The sequence below is a fragment of the Cyprinus carpio genome, chromosome B19 (assembly GCF_018340385.1).
Source record: "Cyprinus carpio isolate SPL01 chromosome B19, ASM1834038v1, whole genome shotgun sequence".
Taxonomy (NCBI): Eukaryota; Metazoa; Chordata; class Actinopteri; order Cypriniformes; family Cyprinidae; genus Cyprinus; species Cyprinus carpio.
Genome location: NC_056615.1, coordinates 13,140,731 through 13,162,073, shown reverse-complemented (window position 1 = coordinate 13,162,073; position 21,343 = coordinate 13,140,731). Strand labels below are relative to the sequence as shown.

The following is a 21,343-nucleotide window of genomic DNA, read 5'->3' as shown; positions in this document are numbered from 1 at the left end:
TATTTTTATTATTCAAAATGAACATCCCCAAGGGCTTGTGTTGTACATATTCATATTTATATGTAATGGCTTTTTGTACTTTAAAAAAAAATTACATCAGCATGGCAGCCCTTTTTATGGTCGTCTCAGATATTTTGGAATAATTTTATAAGCTCTAAACAAATGGATGTTTTGTAAAGGTAGGTTTTATATGCAATTTTGGGTTGGAAAGCAATTTTGTGATGTATCACGGGACGGAAAGAGATTTTATTTTTATAAGAATATTTCAGTGACACCTATTTCTCGAGCTCTGTGATGACATCTTCTCCTCCACCACTCTGGACTCTTAAACTTGAATTTACTTTGATATACTGTACCACTTGCAGCTGAACCATCATGTGCTTCTAGAATGCTCTAATCTTAAATATGCTTTGCTAGTCGCCCTAAACGTCGTTGTCATCTCTATAGCAAACAGCATCTCACTTATTCTCTGCTGTGTCAGCCAGTCTGATGCTTTTTCACTCTGCACTTTATCCTCTCGTTGTCACTTCCTCGGTCTGTATGTTTGTGTGTGTGAGTGTGTTTTTTTTTGTTTTGTGTTTGAGTGTAGAGTGTGTATGTATATATATTGGGTGTATGTATGTATTGTTTTTTTTTATTATTATTTTTTTTTTTTTATGATGCAGTTTTCATGAAGTGAACATTATGAGCATGTCGATTTCAGATTGGACTTTCAGTCTTTTTTTATGCAAGCTTTAAAAACATCCCCATCATCATGCATCTCATCATAGTGCTATTTGTAAGTCAAGTCATTTGTGTGCAAATTTTTCTTTAAAGAAACTTAAGAGAAGCAATAAAAGTTTTGAAAGCAGAGTTCTCGATGGACGTGTTCATTTGTCAGTTCCTAAACAACATATCTCTATATCTATCTTCAGTTTGTAACAATAGCAACAGTTTTGTATTCACAAAGGACGACTGAAATAGCTCTAAATACTTAGTATTGAGCCCAAGGGTACAGAGTTTCCAGTTACATTTTCAACACTTTGTAAATAACAGCATATATGATGGTGAGGGCATGAATTTGGAAATAGAAATAAGATTGCTTATACTGAAAAGGGGCGACAATGTTGTAATCTATAGTGATCAGAATATGAATCAGCAATGTAATGTGAGAAACATGAGCTGTGTCCCAAATGGTGTACTATTCATTATGTCTTCTACCATCTGGTGCAGGAGTTTTCAAACTTAGGTCTAGGCAACAAAATAATATTTTATACTTACTTAGCTTTTACATTTTAGGATGGGGTCCCTCACACGAGGATGTTCCTAATCCATAATCCTAAAAATGAACCCCTTAACTTATTTCAAAAAGTGAAGCTTTCATATATTCTAGATTCATTACATATAAAGTAAAACATTTCAAAAGTGTATTTTTTGTTTTCTTACACCTCATGAATGTCAAAAATCCAGCATCTAAAAATATTAGAATATTTACATTTGAGTTTTATTAAATGACCATTCCTAAGGTATAATTTCGGGGTATCTCTTGTTCTTTGAAACCACAATCATGGGGAAGACTGCTGACTTGGCAATGGTCCAGAAGACAATCATTGACACTCTCCACAAAGAGGGTAAGTCACAGAAGGCCATTACTGAAACAGAGTGCTGTATCAAAGCATATTAAATGCAAAATTGACTGGAAGGAAGAAAATGGGTAGGAATGGGTAGGAAAAGGTGCACAAGCAACAGGGATGACAGCAAGCTTGAACACTGTCAAGCAAAGCCGTTTAAAACACTTGGGAGAGTTTCACAACGAGTGGACTGAAGCTGGAGTCAGTGCATCAAGAGTCACCACGCTCAGACGTCTTCAGGGAAAGGGCTACCAAGCCACTTCTGAAACAGAAACAACGTCAGAAGAATCTTACCTGGGCTAAGGAGAAAAAGAACTGGACTGTTGCTCAGTGGTCCAAAGTTCTCTTTTCAGATAAAAGTAAATTTTGCATTTTTATTTGGAAATCAAGGTCTGAAGTCTGGAGGAAGACTGGAGAGGCACAGAATCCAAGCTGCTTGAAGTCCAGTGTGAAGCTCATGTACATTTAATGCTTGCTACTTTTTCACGGACAATACATAGAAATGAATACATTTTATTAAAACAAAAAAGAAGTTTAAGTTAAAAGTTAAAATCGTTGTTCCTCTCAGATGTTCATGATGCAGAAGAACATTGAGTTTTACAAAACTTTGCTCTTTATTGATTGGGGTAAATCTGAACAACCAGGCAAGAAAACTTGAGTGTTTACAGATGAACCAAAAAAAGAACAATAAATAGTCTGTTAATGAAGATAATCAGTTCTTCTCTAAGCACATAACACACAGTATGTTCAAAGTGGCATACAGGTTTGTAATTGACCAGAAAGTCTGAGCATTGTTTGGAGTTGCTGATTAAATTCATTAACTCTGGATCTGTTTTATATTCTAAACCCAACTTGTCCATACAAAATTAATACAGATTTACAAAGATTTACAGCATGGAATCGAGGATAAAGTTAATGGGAGCATGTCACCTTCTCACCTAGAAGAGCAGATCAAAGGCATTGCTTCATGGCGGAGACAGTCACAATACAAACAGGGACATAATGTATACATGAGGTATCAGCTCGAGCCGGGGAAGATGTTCACTGAAGCACAAGGTATATGAATCTATTAATAAAGTAGCTTTGAATACTTTTTATTGGTTCAATTATAGGGGAATTTCCTGGCATGGAAAAATCTCACCATCATCCTTTATCTTTTAGGAGTTTGGATCAGATTCATAAAAAATTATAGTGTTTTTTAATGGAATATAGCACCTTTGTTTGAATGTCATTCACATAGTTCTTCTAGTCCAGGGCGCATGATGATGATGTCATCAGTGATGTCACTAGCAATGTTCTCACATCTCTCTGTACTGTGAGGTTGGACAGAGCAGCAGCGGCTGACATTGCCAACTTAACACTTCCTTTCCCTAGATGTCAAATCATATATAAACAATCCTAATACATACAGAAAGTTCACAATATCAAGCAGCAGCTGCTCCCTCCCCCCTCACAATGTGTCCATTGAAGAGAAGGCCTGTGTGCTCCTCTTTCCATGCTTCTCCCCCTTTCTTTCTTTCTTTCTGACTATTTCTTTCTCTCCCAGATGTTCTTCCTTGCTTTAAGTGGATGGGCCCTTTACTGTTCCTGCCTCTTGTAATCTGGGAGAAGTGTAGGCGGATGCTGCTAAACATGCAGCTGCTTCACAAAATCCAGGAAGACCGGGATGACCAGCTTTTCCAGGACGGCCTGGCTCACCCGCTGCACCCTGTGGTCCTCGCTCGCCTGGCCTACCGTCACGAGCGACACCGTCAAGACCTGGAGGACCTGTGAGAAAACAGGATGGGCTGCTGAGTAAACCAGTTTGCCTTTGGACAACTCGGACTATACAGGTGGACTTTGAACTTACCTGGCAGTCCAGGCGGTCCCGGTTGGCCTGGATGTGGTCTGCCAGGATCTCCTCTCTCTCCCTTTGCACCCCTCTTTCCTGCAAAATGGAAACAGGGGGATGATGTTTAAAGTAATGAGGCTGACAGACAATATTTTTTCAAGAGCAGCATCTATATTTAGAAGGTTTTTAACCTTTAAGACCAGTGTTTCCTATCTGGCCTGGGCCCCCAATTAAGCCAGGAATGCCACGGCCGCCTGGCAGTCCATGAGGACCCTGAGGTCCTGGAGGTCCAGGTGGTCCTGGAGGACCTGGAGGTCCCATCACACCTGCTCCACCCAGTACGGCTCTCTTGGAGCTCACCGCTAATGCTGCTAACTTCTCTGTCAGAAGTAAATGATTAGGTTCAGATGAGTTGGTCATTCACGCAGAACATGTTTTGTGTCTAAAAACACAGGATGGTGGAATAAAAAAAAAAAAGCTTTTAAGGATGAACTTCTTTTAAAATGAATGCTGTGTTTTTAGAACATCATGTCCGCAAGATGCTGCAAAAGCACGGACACATTATATATTTATTTATTTTTTAATGTATGCTCTTTTAACTTGCAAGATCCATTTTTAGAATGCCATGTCTTGTGCAATACTGAAAAAGACATGAGCGGAGCAGTCAAACATGTCAATTTATCACAAACTTAAATAGAAAAACTATTGAAAAGAAGCTCTGTAAAATAAAAAAAAACTTGAGATGCAGGGCAGTGGAATTAAAAAAAAAAATGCAAGGTCTAGAGACTAGAAACTGGGGGAAAACTCAAGGACTTTTTTAAATTTAAAATTATTTTAACTTGAGTGGCGTGTTTTTATAATGCGATGTCATGCTCGAGACATGAGAGCAACGATGAAACATTTATCTGGCACGTGTTTACATAGAAAAACAACAGAAAAGTAGTACAATGGAATGGAAAAACGCTTTCGGTGTGAAGCTCCTCATTTGAAAGAAGCTGCATAAGAGCGAGGCTCAAGCACAGCAGTCAAATATATCCATCTATTGCATGTTTAAACAGAAAAACAATCAAAGTAAAAATGTGAGTTCTTTTAACTTGAGCTTAGAATGCTGCATTGAGGGCCATTCACACATGACATGCATTTGCTTTAAAAAATGTAAGACATTGGCAGTGAAATGGGGGAAAAATGCAGGCCCTTGAAACATGTTTTTTAAAAGTTGATCTAAAAGTTGAAGATGTTGCGAAAGACATGGGGCCTCATTTATAAAGTGTGCATAAGAACAGATTTGATCTGTGATCAAAATCCACGCCAATGCTCATATTGGTAAAAACTGCCTTTATAGCATCACGTCAGTGACTGAGCAGACGTACACACTTTTTCTTGTCAGAGTACTGCAGATTTTTGGAAATGTAAGCTGTTCTTGCAGATCGGTGTTCTAAATTAAAAGATTTGGATGATGACTGGCGATCTTTTACATGTTAATGACATTCATTGGGAGTCGAGGCAGAAAGCTGAAACCATTCAGTTGCACGCAAGTTCAAGATCATTTGCGATTCATAGATTTCACATCTCAAAGAGAGGTGTACGTGCGTTTTCTGTGCATACGTTCATTCTATGAATCACACTTACGCATATTTGAGAGATTATCATAAGATCAAATTTAGGATGGTTTCTGTGCAATATTTTATAATTGAGGCCCATGAGCTCAACAGTCAAACATGTCTGTCTAGCCTGTTTACATAGAAAAACAACGGGAAAGTAGAAGAGTGGAATGAAAAAACGTATTCTGTGTGAACAGCTCCTTATGCACAGTAACTGCAAAAGAGGTTAAACGTGATCTCAGAGGTCAAACACATCCATCTAGCTCATGTTTACATAGAACAGCAGTGAAAGAGCAGCACAGTGGAATACAAAAATGTGTGATGGAGGTGGCCAACCCCCGAAAAGAATGCCTGCAAATAGTGTTGAACCTTAGCTTAGCACACAGTCACATCTCACCGGGTGTCCTGCAACATTGGATAAATATTATTAAGATGACAATCCAGAGGTGGACATTCATCTGTTGACCAGTTTTTAAGGTGTCACAGTGACCAAATCTCCACATCTAATCTATTTTCCAATGGGGAACGAGAGAGGAATGCTTCCCCTCGGTTCAGGTGAGTGTGTGGGTATGTATAAGTGAAGGTATGTTTGCAGTCGCAGGCTGAAAGGCTGAGGGATTACATTGTGAAATGGTGGGAGCCAGCGGAGGTTATCACGGGACGGTTCCGGTCATCTCTCTTTTGCAAAATAGAAGGACAGAGAGCAGAGACCGACAATCCCAGAGAAAACAGAACTGTGTGGAAGTCAATTCTGAACAGCAGATAAATAGCTGCAGACTACACAGTCCGCAGTGTTTGGCAGGAAAGCTGTCCCTGAGAAGTGATGATGCATGTTAATACATTTCAGCAGATGAAAAGCCGATTAATAGATTTCAAATGTCCTCTTCCTGACACACTAATTGCAGCCGATTTGGATCGCAGCCGTTTACAGAAAGAACAATGATTGTTACTCACCTTGAAGCATCTTCAGGACCACGTCAGTGATGTGTTGATCTGTAGCATCACGACCCTGAAAACATAATCATAAGAATGAGGAAAACACTCTTCGCCAATTCCCATCCAAAAAAAAAATAACATCTTGTCATCATTTATTCTCATTCCAAACCTGTTTGACTTTCTTTCTTGTGTAGGACACAAAAAAAGTTATTTAGAAAAATGCCCAAGCTCCTCTTTTCCAAATGTGACCCTGGATCACAAAACCAGAGATGTATACTTCATCTGTAAGCTAAATAAATAAGCTTCCCATTGATGTATGTTTTGTTAGGATAGGACAATATTTGGCCCAGATACAACTGTTTGAAAATCTGGAATCTTAGGGTGCAAAAAAATCTAAATATTGAGAAAATTGCCTTTAAAGTTGTTCAAATGAAGTTCTTAGCAATGCATATTACTAATCAAAAATTAAGTTTTGATATATTTACAGTAAGAAATTAGCAAAAAGTCTGCATGGAACATGATCTTTATTTAATATCCTAATGATTTTTGGCATAAAATTAAAATTTATAATTATTTTGGCTATTGCTACAAATATACCTGTGCGACTTATGAGGTCCAGGGTCACATATAATGAAAGTCAATAGTGACCACAGCTGTTTATTATAGGGAAAAGAGCAGGATGGGAAGCTAAACATCTCCATTTGAATTTGGGACAACATGATGGAAACTAAATGATTTCATTTTCGGGTGAACTATGCCTTTAAAAGTGTGAAAGAGAAAGTCAATCTTCCTCACCACTAAGAGTTGATATTATTTTCTGCAAGTGTTTTTCTATTGTGCTGAGCACTACATGCTACTGCAACCTGTCTGGCTTGTGCAACTTTGGCTTTGTTGTATTGGAGGCAAAAATGCTGCTCTCTGGTAAACAGAATTGTTCGTTGGGGAATGTAGGTTGGGAATTCTGTGATGATTATTGGGGATTGTTGATGCTGTTTTAACACTAACAGGTGGTCCTTGTATTCCTCGCATCCCTGGAACTCCTCTTTCTCCATGTAGGCCACGTGGACCAGGTAAGCCTGGAGGACCCTGGTCTCCTGGTTTACCGGGATCTCCGGTAGGGCCGTTGTGCCCTGGGTCACCAGTCACACCTTGCTGTTGATAGAGGAGGCAGTAATTAATGAAATGAAACTGGAATGTTCACTATTGGTTGTTTCATGGGATGATGCTGAAGATGAAACAAGCATTATGTTAAAGGTAAACTATGTAATTTCCTTACCACTAGTGGTACAAATAGAATAGCAAAAATAATGTAAATATGTTAAGTTTAGGTATTAGGTAGGATTAGGGATGTAGAATATTGTCATGCAGAGTATGTGCTTTTTTAAGTACTAATAAACAGCCAATATGTTAATAAAAGACATGCTAATAATACTATTTAATAGTGAGAATTGGTCCCTATACTAAAGTGTTACCAATAATTATTATGAATAACTAAAATAATTGTTTTTGCACATTTTATAGTCAGCCAAGAGAAAATCATTAGTCTCGTAGCACATACCTTGTTGCATGCCAGAATATTGGCCAGAGGAATAATAAGTTTGAGCAACCTCATATTGATGATTGTTTCCAAACAGGTTTCCATAACATGCCCCACAAACCAGGGTTATTTTAGCATGATCGATATGCTGTTTCTGTTAATATACTTAATAAAGTTTTATTTAATATTTAATTAATAATTTTATTATTGACTATATTCATTAATATTTTAAATAAGCTTATATATAGTTTACAGTACGTATTAGTCATTTTTATGTGCTTTGACATTTTTATTAGTTTAACATTTCTATTTAGATTTCATTTATATTTATTTCAGTTTTAGTTTTAATTTTAGTATTTTTACTTATTTTATTTCAGACAGCCAACTTATTTTATTTCAGGGTGTCAACTTATTTTATTTCAGTTCATTTTATTTAAGGAAGTTCCATATTTTCTTTCTTTCTTTTTCTTTTTTTTTAGTAAGTTTAAGTTTTTATGTACAATTTATATTTTATTTATTTCAGTTAACAAACATGATTTTTAATCATTTAAAATGTAATTTTAGTTAACAATAACAGTGCTGCAAACATGCCCTGTTCATGGTCTTTCATTTGTAGGAAAAAAAAAAAGTATCCCTACCCTAATCTCTATCTCACACCATTGGTTTGGGCAAAAGATAACATGTCAGAGGGCATATTTAAATGTGCTCATAACACTGGGATGACATAAATTATTTTAAAATACAAAGCTGACATAGTTCACTTGTGTCATGTCCTTCACCATTGTAAACCAATTACAAAAGCTGGATCTTACTAAATTATGTGTTTCACCTAGCAGTATCTGTGTTCTTCAAGCTGTCCTTACCTGTCCCTTAGGTCCGGGCTCGCCAGATTGTCCCTGTTAGATGGAGAGACGCAATTTTAAGATGAACAGAAGTCCTCTGGAACCAATCTATTAAATACATGTATCCAACTACAGCCTTATTTACCTTCTCTCCTTTCTCCCCAGCCAGTCCCTCTACACCAGGATCACCCTGTGAAAGAGGCAGGTGAGATCCATCAATGTCACCTTCAGTCGTTATCTTTTATCTTTTCTATTTCACTCCATAAATACGTATATGTATTTATCTGAGGATGTACTCACAACGTCTCCCTTTGATCCCACTTTGCCTTGGAATCCCTGCAAGGAGATGCAATTGTACATCAGATATTTCTCAGTGTCAGCCCTAATGGGTGAGGCGAAGGGAATTTATTGCTGGTAATATCTTATTTTACCGTAAACTCTCCGAGCACATTAAATCACTGCCAATATTCAATGTATTAAACGGCAAGGATATTGTAGATTAAAGGACAACAAACATTAAAGTGTCCATAAGATTATATTTCATACTGAATTGAGGGGTATTATTTGGAAATATGGACATGAATTATCTAAGTGCATAGATGTCCTCTAGTGAAAAGAGTCCAATCATGAGTGAAGACTGCCCCCATGTGTTCAAACCTCATCACTCTGTCAGTTTAAGCGGGAAGATAGTTCATTTACCGTTAATTACTGTTTATATGGTCACAAACCTTTTCACCCTTAGTTCCAGTTAGACCCTGAGCACCTGGGACGCCCATGGGTCCCCTCTCTCCCTTACTGCCCTGCAGGTACAACAAAGATGAGTGAAGTGAAGGATTGAAATAGACCCCTCTCTCCCTTACTGCCCTGCAGGTACAACAGACATATATATATATATATATATATATATATATATATATATGTGTGTGTGTGTGTGTGTGTGTGTGTGTGTGTGTGTGTGTGTGTGTGTGTATGTGTGTGTGTGTACAGTGTGTGTGTGCGTGCGTGTGTGTGTCCCATATTTTTCTAAGAAGTTAATTCTCAACAGTTTTTCAATACTTTGTTTGTGTGTGTTGATTGGATAAGTGTTTTTTTTTTTTAAAGGTGTAATCATAAATAGATAAGTATAATAATGTATTACTGTGGTTGCACTTATTCAGGGGATCATACAAGTGCATTATAAGGTGCATTACAAGGCATAATTAATACATTAAAATACTTTATTAATGCATTATATAAAATATAATTGGTATATAAAGTCATTATTTATAATGATGACTTTCAGTTTTATTATTATGATTAATATTATAGATACATTCTATAAACTCACAAAAGGCAATTTCTTTGATATCAATGTTTTTGAAATGTATATTTTCAACAGTTTTTTTTTTTTTTTCTATTAGTGTTTGTTTGTAGTTTTTGTTGAAATATATTTGAACAATTACCCAATATTTCCAGGGTTTCTTTAACCCTGGGAACCCTGATTACATCAGAAAAATAAATATCTAAAAATAAATGTCTGAAAAAATAATAAAGAAACTTACAGGCAAGCCAACAATACCAGGAGGCCCAACTGGTCCTCTTTCACCCCTGTCACCCTGTTGGACATGAAGTGAAAATTTAATAAAAGAGAATTACCTTTAATGTTAATTTAATGTTTGTGAATTGGTTTGTAAATTGGGATTTGGTCTTGGGTTTGGTTCTGTGACTGCTTCAATTGGAGGTACAGGTTGTAGATGAGGGTATAGGTGACATAATGAGAAGCCAGAAAAAGCTTTTGGATTATGTATAAAACTGTCCTTGAATGATGTGACATACTTGAGGTCCTGGAAGACCTTGCATTCCCATCAAGCCTCGGGGTCCTGTCTCACCCTAAACTCAAAAGAACAAATAAATTGTTGAAAGGGCAGAATGAAGCACTTATGGAAAGTATAATATCAACAGACATCCAAAAACTATGGTTCCGCATTCATAAAATAACTGCATGATCTCACCTTATCTCCAATTTGACCCTTGGCTCCAGGCATACCAGGCAAACCCTAAAAAATATGAAGAATTACATGAAGAAAATTAAAATAAAATTACTCCGTGAAGAATTTGAATTTTGTGGTCTGCTCTGTGTTGATATCTTGTGAAGGCTGCAATAACTCATCCTGTTAGTGAGGGTGCCTGTATTATGGCTTGCGCAGGTACGTTGTGATGTTTTGTATCATAACCAGCATGCTCCATTACCCCAAGTCACCAGGAGAGTCATGTTTGATGATGATGAATTGTTAATAGCAGAAGCAATTTCAAGGTGGTTTAGGCTCCAAAATAGTCAGGGCAAGAATGTCACACTGGGACTGTAGGCAGAAAATACTCTAAACTTTTACTTTTTTATCTTTAATCACCCTCATTTAACAAGGGGAACACAATGGACGGATGTGAGGAAGATGGGAAAGGGTTCCTTGCACATCTAATGCTGACAATTACTGTGTATACAGTATGATATGAAAAGAATAATGAAATATGAAATTCTACTTACAGCGTCTCCCTGAGGACCAGGGGCTCCAGGTCTTCCATTTTGTCCTGTAGCTCCCTAAAAACAGTACAAGACATTATTAATAAATTATATATATATATATATATATATATATATATATATATATATACATATATAAAATTAGTAATTGGGTGTATAATAAGCAGGATCATGAACAGTTAACCAGTCATTGACATTGATAAAATAAAGCCCTTCAGGATGAAAGAAGACTTGCTCACTCTGTCTGAGTGTGCATTATACTTTACATATGCCATGTGTCTCCTTGAATAATGATGGCTGCTGTGGGAATTGATTTAAGAGCTTGAAAAGAGCCATCCATACCTTTATTCCTGGGATGCCAGGAGTACCATCTTTTCCATCAATTCCTGGAAGACCCTGACAATGAACATTAATCACAAGATTAAGGGCATAAATTTAGGAGACGTATTTTAAATTGCATTTAAATTAGCTAGTTTTTAACTTACGTTCTCTCCCTTCTTACCGACCACTCCCTGAGGCCCTCGTACTCCACGCTCTCCCTACAAGAATAACAGCAAAAGTTTGATAAATTAACATGTAGAAGGACAAATTAATGATGGGATGAATAGATGTGAATTATATTACTAATACTTACCATGTCGCCTTTGTCACCAGGCTCTCCAGGTGGTCCTTGGGGTCCCTCTTCACCCTGCAATGCACAGTGAGATTATCATTTTTAGGTTTTTTAGGTTATGAAAATGAAATGTATTCAAACACGACTTGCAGACTCACAGGGCGTCCAGGGATGCCGATCGGTCCTGAAATCCCTTTATAACCACGTGGTCCCTGTCACAGAGGTTGTGAATCACTTTTAAGTTTTTATAGATTGTAAAACAAAGTTATAAAAATTCAGTCTGTGGAGATTTGCTGTCCTACAAATGCAATTGAAGTTGTGCAATGTTTGTTTATGTTCCAATGGGTTTTTTTTCAGAATATAATAAAATACATGTAAATCAACTCATACGCACAATTCTGTGGGGAAGCTAAAATAAGATATATGCACATATATATAAATCTGCCTGGCAAAATTATTGTCTCATCTCACACACAAAGACTGTGTAATAAAATTAGCCACAGATTTAATGGACCATAACTGCCCAGTCTCAGTTACAGATATGCTAAATGTATATTATTTATAGTCATGTCTTCAACCCTGCAACCCTGCAACAGATCGACTGTTCCCCTGAGTTATTTTGTTATTATTATTTATATACTGTGGTATTATGCAATTATCTTAAACTTATTTTATTTCAGTTACATTTCTAATTAAGTTTTTCTTTATGTAAGTTTTCCATGTAACATTTATATTTTATTTTATTACAGCATATTAAAAAAAAAAAACAGTTTTAGTTTCAATTAACAGTAGCAAAACTGCTGTCACTTACTCTTTATCCCTTTATATATTTCCTCAGAACAGTCAAAATCATATTTAGGGTATCCATAAAAAGATAACGAGTAATATGGAGTGCCACAAGGATCTGTCCTAGGTCCTCTGCTATTTTCAATATACATGTTGCCCCTTGGTAATATCATTAGAAAATACGGGATTAGTTTCCGCTGTTGTGCTGATGATACTCAACTATATATCTCAACAAGACCAGGTGAAACTTCTAAATTATCTAATCTAACAGAGTGTGTTAAAAATGTAAAAGATTGGATGACCAATAATTTTCTCCTATTAAATTCAGATAAGACAGAGATATTACTTATTGGACCAGAAAACATTACACAGAATCTCGTAGATTACAATTTGCAACTAGACGGATGTACTGTTACTTCCTCTACTGTAAAGAATCTGGGTGTTATATTAGACAGTAACTTGTCTTTTGAAAATCATATTTTCCCATGTTACAAAAACAGCATTCTTCCATCTTAGAAACATTGCCAAGCTATGAAACATGTTACCTATTCCTGATGCAGAAAAGCTAGTTCATGCATTCATGACCTCTAGACTGGACTATTGTAATGCACTGCTAGGTGGTTGTCCTGCATCCTCAATAAAGAAGCTACAGGTAGTCCAAAATGCAGCGGCTAGAGTCCTTACCAGGTCAAGAAAATATGATCATATTACCCCAATACTACAGTCTCTGCACTGGCTACCTATTAAGTTCCGTATCAGTTACAAAATATTATTACTTACTTATAAGGCCCTTAATGGCTTAGCTCCTGCTTACCTAACTAGTCTTCTACCACGCTACAACCCATCATGCTCCCTAAGGTCACAAAACGCTGGACTTTTGATAGTACCTAGGATAGCAAAGTCCACTAAAGGAGGAAGAGCTTTTTCGCATTTGGCTCCCAAACTCTGGAATAGCCTTCCTGATAATGTTCGGGGCTCAGACACACTCTCTCTGTTTAAATCTAGATTAAAAACACACCTCTTTGGCCAAGCATTCAAATAATGCATCTCATAATTTTGGACTGCAGTTATATCTGATCAAATGTGCATTATTATTCTTTAGCTTGGGTTAAAATGGTACAACTGAATGATGTAACCATTATGTAACCATTATGTAACCACTATTTGTTTCTCTGTTTTGCCACGGGATTTACATCCCGTGGTAACTAGGATTTACACAAGCTCCAGTCTGGATCCAGAACACCTGAGAAGAGATGATGCCAACCTCTCAGAGGACCTCAGATGATGCTAACCCAGAGACAACATACAGAACTACCACATTTTGCTATAAGTTTGATTGCATAATTGCTGTTAATAGTGTTAATCGTCTGTTTGTTTACGTCTTTTTATTGATTTTTCTGAACATTTCTGCCATATGCACATGAACTGACAGTCACCATTGATAAGCTATTACTAAATATTGTAGAAACTTAATTTTCTGTAAAGTTGCTTTGTAATGATTTGTATCGTAAAAAGTGCTATACAAATAAACTTGAATTGAATTGAAAATTTTGGAAACTATGACTCACCGTCTCGCCTTTGGGCCCCACCATTCCTGGATACCCTCTCAGACCCTGTGGACCCTAAAGTAATTGTGGTAGAGAGAAGCAGATATTTTATTCCACAGGTGCTCTCCTATAGGACCTTCATAAAAGGTACTGCTACAATTACTTACCTTTATGTGGCTGTGGTAAACAGAGGTTTAGTTATATAAAATAGGTCAAATCCAAAAATTATAGAATTGAATAAGTTAATGGAGGGCATGGTTTTATTTGTTAATGGGGGGGGCCCACTTCACCCTTTACACCCTAAGGATGAGAATACAAGGATGAAACAGATACTTCTATTCTAAAGAAAAATTTTGTCTCCTTTTATTTTGGGATGTTATGTGGTTTTTCATTTTGATGTATTTTTTAATTTAATTTTTCTATTATATTTAATATATATGGCTATTTTGGTTATGCACTTCAGATATGTGAGTTCTGAATTTGATAATCAATATTAAAGTCAACACCTCCCAAAGATTTATAACTTGAGCTTGGACAGTCATGCTCTGCATCATGGGTAAATCCGCTCTGTCCCTGTGGTCCATTCTAATGTCCTTGTGGGGCTCATTAAGTCTGATTAATTCACAGTGCAGTAGCTTCTCAGTACCTGCCGGCCCCCTTTTTCCTTTCATCTGGGTCAATGTGTTCTGTCTGTGACTCACACTCAGATTAGAGGCAGTTATGTGCCTTGAGGGGCTTCATTAACACATAATCCTGCTCTGCTGTTGACGCTGTGTTTTGTGTTGGGTGGTTGGGATACTGGGGGAATTATATGGATGATATGTATTATACATTGTTTATTTAACCTTATCAACCAATCAGTATGTTTGTTGTTCTCTGCATGTCACACACTATGATATGCGATTAATGAAGTTTTAAAGCTGTAAAGGGACACATTTCATGTCATTTTATCATTTAGAAAGGTGCTCACATGCGCCCCTCTGTGGTTACACAGTGTACACACCATTTAATTCCCTTTCAGTTGGTCACTCTCAACATCACGTCGGGACCGACTAATGGGAATATCGCGAGACCAATCCACTTCAAGTGCAACTAAATGAGATATTGGACATTGGCATGTGGAATTCGCATCTGGCTGCCACACCCCGCAGCGCGGGTATAAGAGGCAGCAGGTGCACCACATTCATTTATCTTTTTGCTTCGGAGCCAAGCGGTGGTGCATCACTACTGCTCTTCTCTTCAAGTGATTGTAGAATGCAAGTGTGGGCATTACGGCAGACAGCAGCAGTGGTCACGGTCTCGCGGGAATCATCCAGCATGGAGACAGCCACACCAGGAGTGTGTGGTGGCCAGCTCCCCTGCATGCTTCAGCATTAAAAGAGCAATCCCTAAAAGAGCAACACGGGTGATCACGTCTTTTTAAAGATGTCTTATCACCTGTGCGTTACCTGGCACCCCTTAGGACAGTCACGATCACTGCCTCATGTGTCTGGGCATTAAGCATGCTAAGGAAACTCCTCCTCTTTTTCCAGTGGGCAGCAGTGGGTTGCCCAAGAGCACTCCCTCTGCCCATTCGTGGAACCAGGTAGGTGCTGTGAACCTCAAGACCCCGCTTCATGCCATCACACACTAGGCTGTTACAAGCCTCATGCCGGGGCCCTGCGTTCCCCCTCACATGAGGAGGGATCAGGTGAGTGTTACACTTCACAACCAGACCCCGCCCGGGGAGTTGAGACTCCACCTCCAGGTGGTTCAGCTGATCTGGAGACAGTTTGAAGTTGCTCAGGAGTACCTGTTTGCATCTCCAGAAACCACCCACTGCCAGTGGTTCTACTCCCTAACCGAGGCAACGCTCAGCACGGATGCACTGGCACACAGTGAGCCTACTCGCACAGACGCTGTGCAAGATCAGGGAGGACGAGGAGCAGGTCCTGTTAGTGGCTCCATATTGCCCCAACAGGACCTGGATCCCAGAAACTTATGCTCCTTGCGACAGCCCTACAAACTGGTCCCTTCGAGCCTTTGGTGTCAGTTGAGTTGAAGTTTCTCTCCATCAAAACCCTACTCCTGACTGTATTTGCCTCGATCAAGAGGGTGGGGGACCTGCAGGCATTTTCAGTCAATGAATTGTGCCTTGAGTTTGGGCCGGAAACCCCGGCCCGGCTATGTGCCCAAGGTTCCTACTACTCTATTCAGGCACCAGGTGGTTAAACTGCAAGAGCTGCCCCTGGAGGAGGCAGACCCAGCCCTAGCTTTGCTCTGTCCTGTACGTGCACTGTGACAGTACGTGGATAGAATTCAGAGCTTTAGGACTTCAGAGCAGCTCTTTGTCTGTTACCGAGAACAGCAGAAGAGGAAAGCTGTTTCCAGGCAGAGGATGGCCCACTGGATAGTGGATGCCATCACCTTGGCCTATGAGACGCTCTGCCGTCTCTAGATGATGCAGCCTGAGCCATCTCAGAGACTTCCATATGCAATAGGACTCTTTTGGGTTACTCCACATGAGTAAATGTCACTCAACCTCCTCTGGGAGGAGGTGACTCCGCAGTGTGCCTCTTCCAAGTAGGCTCGGCTCTTCAGCGAAAACATGAATGAATGCGGTGCACCTGCTGCCTCTTATACCCACTATGCGGGTTGTGGCAGCCAGATACAAATTCCGCATGCCAATGTCCACTGGCTCGTTTAGTTACACTCGAAGTGGATTGGTCTCTGTGGCGAGATTCCCATTCATCAGTCCCGACGTGACATCTCTGTTCCCTCTTTCACGGAACGAGGGTTACACATGTAACTGATACATTCTCCGTGCATGGCTATTACATGAACAGAACAATCACAATGTTTAGTATGAAATCAGGCCAACAAAATAACAAAAAAATGTTCAAATGAACATTTTTTTATTTATATAATACTGTATAATTATCATTATCATTATTAATAACAATAATAATAATAATAATGTTGTGGTAACAATTTATAATAAGGCTCCATTCGTTATCATCAGTTAATGTAGTGACTAATAATAACCAACAATAAGCATTTTGTTTGTTACAGTATTTCTTAAACTTTGTTAATGTTATTTAATAAAACTATACATTTTCATTGTTTGTTTATGCTAGCTTAGGTTCATTAAGTAATATTAACTAATACAACTTTTGTTATTAATAATGTATTAGTTAATGTTAAAATTACATTAGGATTAATGCATTGGAAGCATATTGTTAGTTCATGTTAGCTAGTGTAGTTAAGCAATATTAAAAAAAGTGGAATATTATTGTAAAGTGTAATTATTATTATTATTATTATTATTATTATTACAAACATAAATAAATCATAAAATCATAAAGAAATCATAAAGAAAAACATACCACTTTTCCGATACTTCCTGGATCTCCCAATACCCCAGCACGACCTTTATGTCCCTGTGAAAAACATAATGACATGATGATTCATTCAATTCTGCCATTTTGTAAAATGTTTTAGAAATGCTGATTGGTTAATCCATCATTTCATGTACACAAATATGAAGCAAAACACTTAATGGATTATGACTTAAAAGTCATAATGGAAGGACTTGCTTAAAGGGATATTCCACCCCAAAATAAAATTTTTGTCATTAATCACTTACCCCCATGTCGTTCCAAACCCGTAAAAGCGTTCGTCTTCGGAACACAATTTAAGATATTTTGGATGAAAACCGTGAGGCCTGTGACTCTCCCATAGACTGCCAAGTAAGTTACACTGTCAAGGTCCAGAAAATATCTTAAACTGCTTTCCGAAGACGAACTAAGCTTTTACGGGTTTGGAACGACATGGGGGTAAGTGATTAATGACTAAATTTTCATTTTGGGGTGGAGTGTCCCTTTAAGTAACATTTTAATCTTTTTTTTTTTTTGGCCTATTTTGTTAATGCAGTCATGGGGAAAGTGGTTGCAGGCCTTTGAAATGCCCTTTAACCAAAGGCTTGAGTCGCTTTAATTCACAACAAAGAAATTTGAGAAAAGTATAAAATGTTAAATTACTGACCTTTACTCCATGTAGGCCCTGAGGACCTTTCGGCCCAGGTGGACAGTTGGTTGGACACTAGAACACACATCAGCAACATCGGATTAAAAAAGTGTAACATTCCACATCACACAGGCTAAACAATCTCTGTCAGATCTATTTAGCTGAATGAAAAAGTCCTTGGATTTTTTTTTTTTTTTTTTTTTTTACAGACCACCAGCCCTCTAATTACAGTAAATGGATGATAAGGATTGATCCAGACAGAACAGGGCTCCAGCTTGGCGCTACAGGCCGGAGGAGAAGCAGTCAGCCAGTCTGCCATGTGATCCCTCAGTGCTGAGCAGACTCCTGGAAGGCTGGCTGCAGATCACAGCCCTGGGACCCGCTCTGCTTCTTGATCCAGAGAGGTGCTAATGGGCAGAAGCCTTTGATGGCACCCATTTAATGAAGCTCATTAGGAAAATCTATGAACACTGAGATCAATAAGGTGTGTGTAAGGTCTAACAGGGCAAACTCTGAGAGAAACCAAATACAGAGAAGGGCTGTCTAACAGGGCAAACTCTGAGTGAAACCAAATACAGAGAAGGGCTGAGAGGGCAAATATAAGAAGAAAGCCAAAAAGAAAGATATATTTAAGATGAATAATTTTATATATATATATATATATATATATATATATATATATATTATATATATATATATATATATATATATATATATATATATATATATAATATTTTCAAACTTAATCCAAACTTATTATACTGTATATTGTGTTTTTTACTTTATGACTAAAAAAAGTTTAAGAATTTTTCTCCCCTTTTTGTCAGGGAAAAATACTACAAATATTAAATATTAAAATACATAGAAATATTATCATCCTATCATATTCAGAAGTAAATGCATCATATTATTTTAAGGATTTTTATTATCAACTTAACACATTCATAAGTAAATGTATCTTATTTTAAGGATGTTTATATGTTTTTACTGGAAAAAAGAAGATTTGAGGGATTTCAAGGATTTTTGTAAATATATTTTTACTGGGAAAAAATAACAAGCGAAGAAAAAGACCAATTAAATGCATTAAGAAGTTATTTTCAATAGTTTTATTTGGTAGTCCTACAGTTTGCAAATTTTTACAATTCTGCTGTTTGATTACGTGCAGATGATTTATTCCCTTATAAAATTGTACCTCCAAATACTATTTATTTATTTTTTTGCATGAATTTAAATGCTATAATTCTTTTTCAAGCTAGCTAATGTGGGTTTTCTTTTCTTTTCTTTTCTTTTCTTTTCTTTTCTTTTCTTTTCTTTTCTTTTCTTTTGAATTCAGCTGTTGCACATCATGGTTTGGAAGTGAAACTATCACCTTACCTGGAAGTCAGCACTGCCTTCCTCTAGACCCAAAAACTTTCCTGGTGGACCCTGAAAATGACACAAAAAAAATGAGATAAGGAAAACTGAGAAAGATTATATAAATGCAGGTGCCTGGAAAGAAAAAGAAAAAACTATGTTTGGAGATATTATGTATTATGGAGTAATACAGTTCTAAAGCAGATCCCAAATGGATGCCTTCAAATAAAATGAAATAAAGCAGAAAATGAAATAAAATGTATGCTCGGAATTGCAGTAGTTATGAGATGAGATGTCATTTTATACTGTTCGGTAAATTGTATTTTATCAGAAAATGAAGTTTTATGTATGGAATTGCATTTTGTGGTTTGACTTGAGAAGACTTCATTTCAAAGTGAAGTAAATGAAACATTCTGTGACTTACTGGCTTTCCTGGAGGTCCGGGTAATCCTGGAGCTCCAGGACTTCCCATGTCACCCTATGGGATGAGAGGTTTGAGTGCAAGGAGGCATCAGTTTAGTGATCCTTTTAATTACATTGGTTTGCTGAGTGAAATTCTGCCATTTTTTACAATTAATAATATTCAAAACCACAGTCTTAGCTAGTAAGTATGAACAGCATTCTTAACCATGAAAGATTTATATAATGTCATGTTGTTATGAGGATGTATTTGAGTGATACCCACCTTTTGCCCAGTAGGCCCAATTTGTCCAGGAAGCCCAATGGTGCCTGCTGCTCCCTGTAATGAGATAATGAACAGTGAAATGAGATACTTGTTTATTACTCTAATACACTAATAAGGGTATGCTGTCGTATCTAAGAACAGACAAAACCTCAGTGGGCTAAGATCCCATAAGGATTCACAAGGTTTTGTAAGGCTTGCTCTGCAAAAGCCTTTAGTACATGCAAAATGTTTTTAAGCAAACAGATAAAGAGCAGCAATCATTCTCATTGAAACGGCATGGGAGAAAAACAAATCAATTTGGTTTTATATACCCAGCCATCAGTACTTGGGCCTTAAATAAAAGAAGTAAAATAGGAAGGAAAGGCAAAGGAAGCAAATTAAGGAAGTAAAATAGATTATGAACTGGGTTACTTACAGGAAGTCCAGGCAGTCCAGGTCCCTGAAGGTAAAAATAAAAAAAAATTATTAGCAAAAGATCTTGAATGTAGTCCATTATTACTGGAATACAGTATATTGCATCTTTAGAAATACTCATATTTTACTATTTTTGTACTACAACATCACCTGTTGTGGTGGTCTAACACCATTATTTTTGGTTCAACAAATTCCTTACATATTTTTTATACTTACAGGTCGCCCTGGTGATCCACCTGGCCCTGGCTGACCCTGTGAAAATCAATAAAACATAATGTGAAGCATTAGATGCATTCCATTCTTCATACATTCTTATTTTAGAATAACAATGACTGAAAAGATTATATGTTATTCATAATATTCTCAATATGCATACATGATATTCCTGTTATTCAAATATTGTTTTTGGTTGTTGTCCTCTATTATCATTTGTTAAACATTACTACATGTTATGTAGGTTTGTTGGCCAAATGATGATCCGCATGAATATACGTGTGCACTCTGCATCCTTAAAGAAAAGAAAATATTATTTTATGTATATATATATATATATTCCCTGAACTTTGGTCCATGTTTACCTTGGGGGCAATTATAACCTGGAGACAGAAAAAAACAAACCTTCTGAATAATACTCAGGCAATAATTATTTATATGGAATCATTCACTGGATCATTTCTAAGGTGATGCGAAGAGTTAAGCAGGTCATTTATAAGCAGAACATTCACAGTAATATGTGAAGATCCATGTGCATATTCTCATTCAGTACCAAAACATTTTAAAAATACATAGTTCCTCAGATTCACAATTTAGTGGGAGAAAAAAAAACAGGGATTGGCATTCCAGAGCAGATTAACCAGAAAATCCAATTAGGAATGTTTGCTTCCTAGCATGTGACTGAGAAAGCCTTTCTCATTCTCATGCCAGCACTTCAGAGTGGAGGTGTGAATAACCTTCACCAGAACATGATTTCAAATGCCATTTTTTATTATAAAACAAATATAATTATTCAAAATGAGATTTAGCTCAAGTTGTGCTTTGTTTTTAATTAAATGAGAACTTGAGGAT

At 37.2% G+C, this 21,343-nt stretch overlaps 1 protein-coding gene across 1 annotated transcript; it reads right to left on the bottom strand.

Annotated features, from left to right (window-relative positions):
• Positions 1 to 3,117: 3,117 nt before the first annotated feature.
• On the bottom strand, positions 3,118 to 20,534 carry col9a2 (procollagen, type IX, alpha 2). Its single transcript, XM_042745487.1, has 27 exons — positions 20,495 to 20,534; positions 20,280 to 20,303; positions 19,865 to 19,918; positions 19,604 to 19,657; positions 19,201 to 19,251; positions 17,845 to 17,901; positions 17,187 to 17,240; positions 14,090 to 14,121; positions 13,989 to 13,998; positions 13,843 to 13,896; positions 11,647 to 11,700; positions 11,510 to 11,563; positions 11,361 to 11,414; positions 11,218 to 11,271; positions 10,879 to 10,932; positions 10,349 to 10,393; positions 10,150 to 10,226; positions 9,899 to 9,965; positions 9,086 to 9,157; positions 8,658 to 8,693; positions 8,503 to 8,547; positions 8,379 to 8,411; positions 6,984 to 7,130; positions 5,997 to 6,051; positions 3,633 to 3,821; positions 3,460 to 3,537; positions 3,118 to 3,377 (listed from the first exon to the last, which is right to left on the bottom strand). The coding sequence occupies exons 4-27, from the start codon at positions 19,649 to 19,651 to the stop codon at positions 3,172 to 3,174; spliced, it is 1,626 nt and encodes a 541-aa protein (XP_042601421.1). The 5' UTR covers positions 19,652 to 19,657; positions 19,865 to 19,918; positions 20,280 to 20,303; positions 20,495 to 20,534; the 3' UTR covers positions 3,118 to 3,171.
• Between the last annotated feature and the right edge of the window lie 809 nt (positions 20,535 to 21,343).

What these genes read in the sequence shown, in the direction of transcription:
- col9a2 (XM_042745487.1), bottom strand. Translation starts at nt 19,651, where the DNA reads ATGGGAAGTCCTGGAGCTCCAGGATTACCCGGACCTCCAGGAAAGCCA. An exon ending in TCGGCATCCCTGGACGCCCT is followed by an intron (nt 11,564 to 11,646) that starts GTGAGTCTGCAA and finishes TGTGCATTGCAG; the next exon opens with GGTGAAGAGGGACCCCAAGG. An exon ending in CTGGTGACAAAGGCGACATG is followed by an intron (nt 11,415 to 11,509) that starts GTAAGTATTAGT and finishes TTATTCTTGTAG; the next exon opens with GGAGAGCGTGGAGTACGAGG.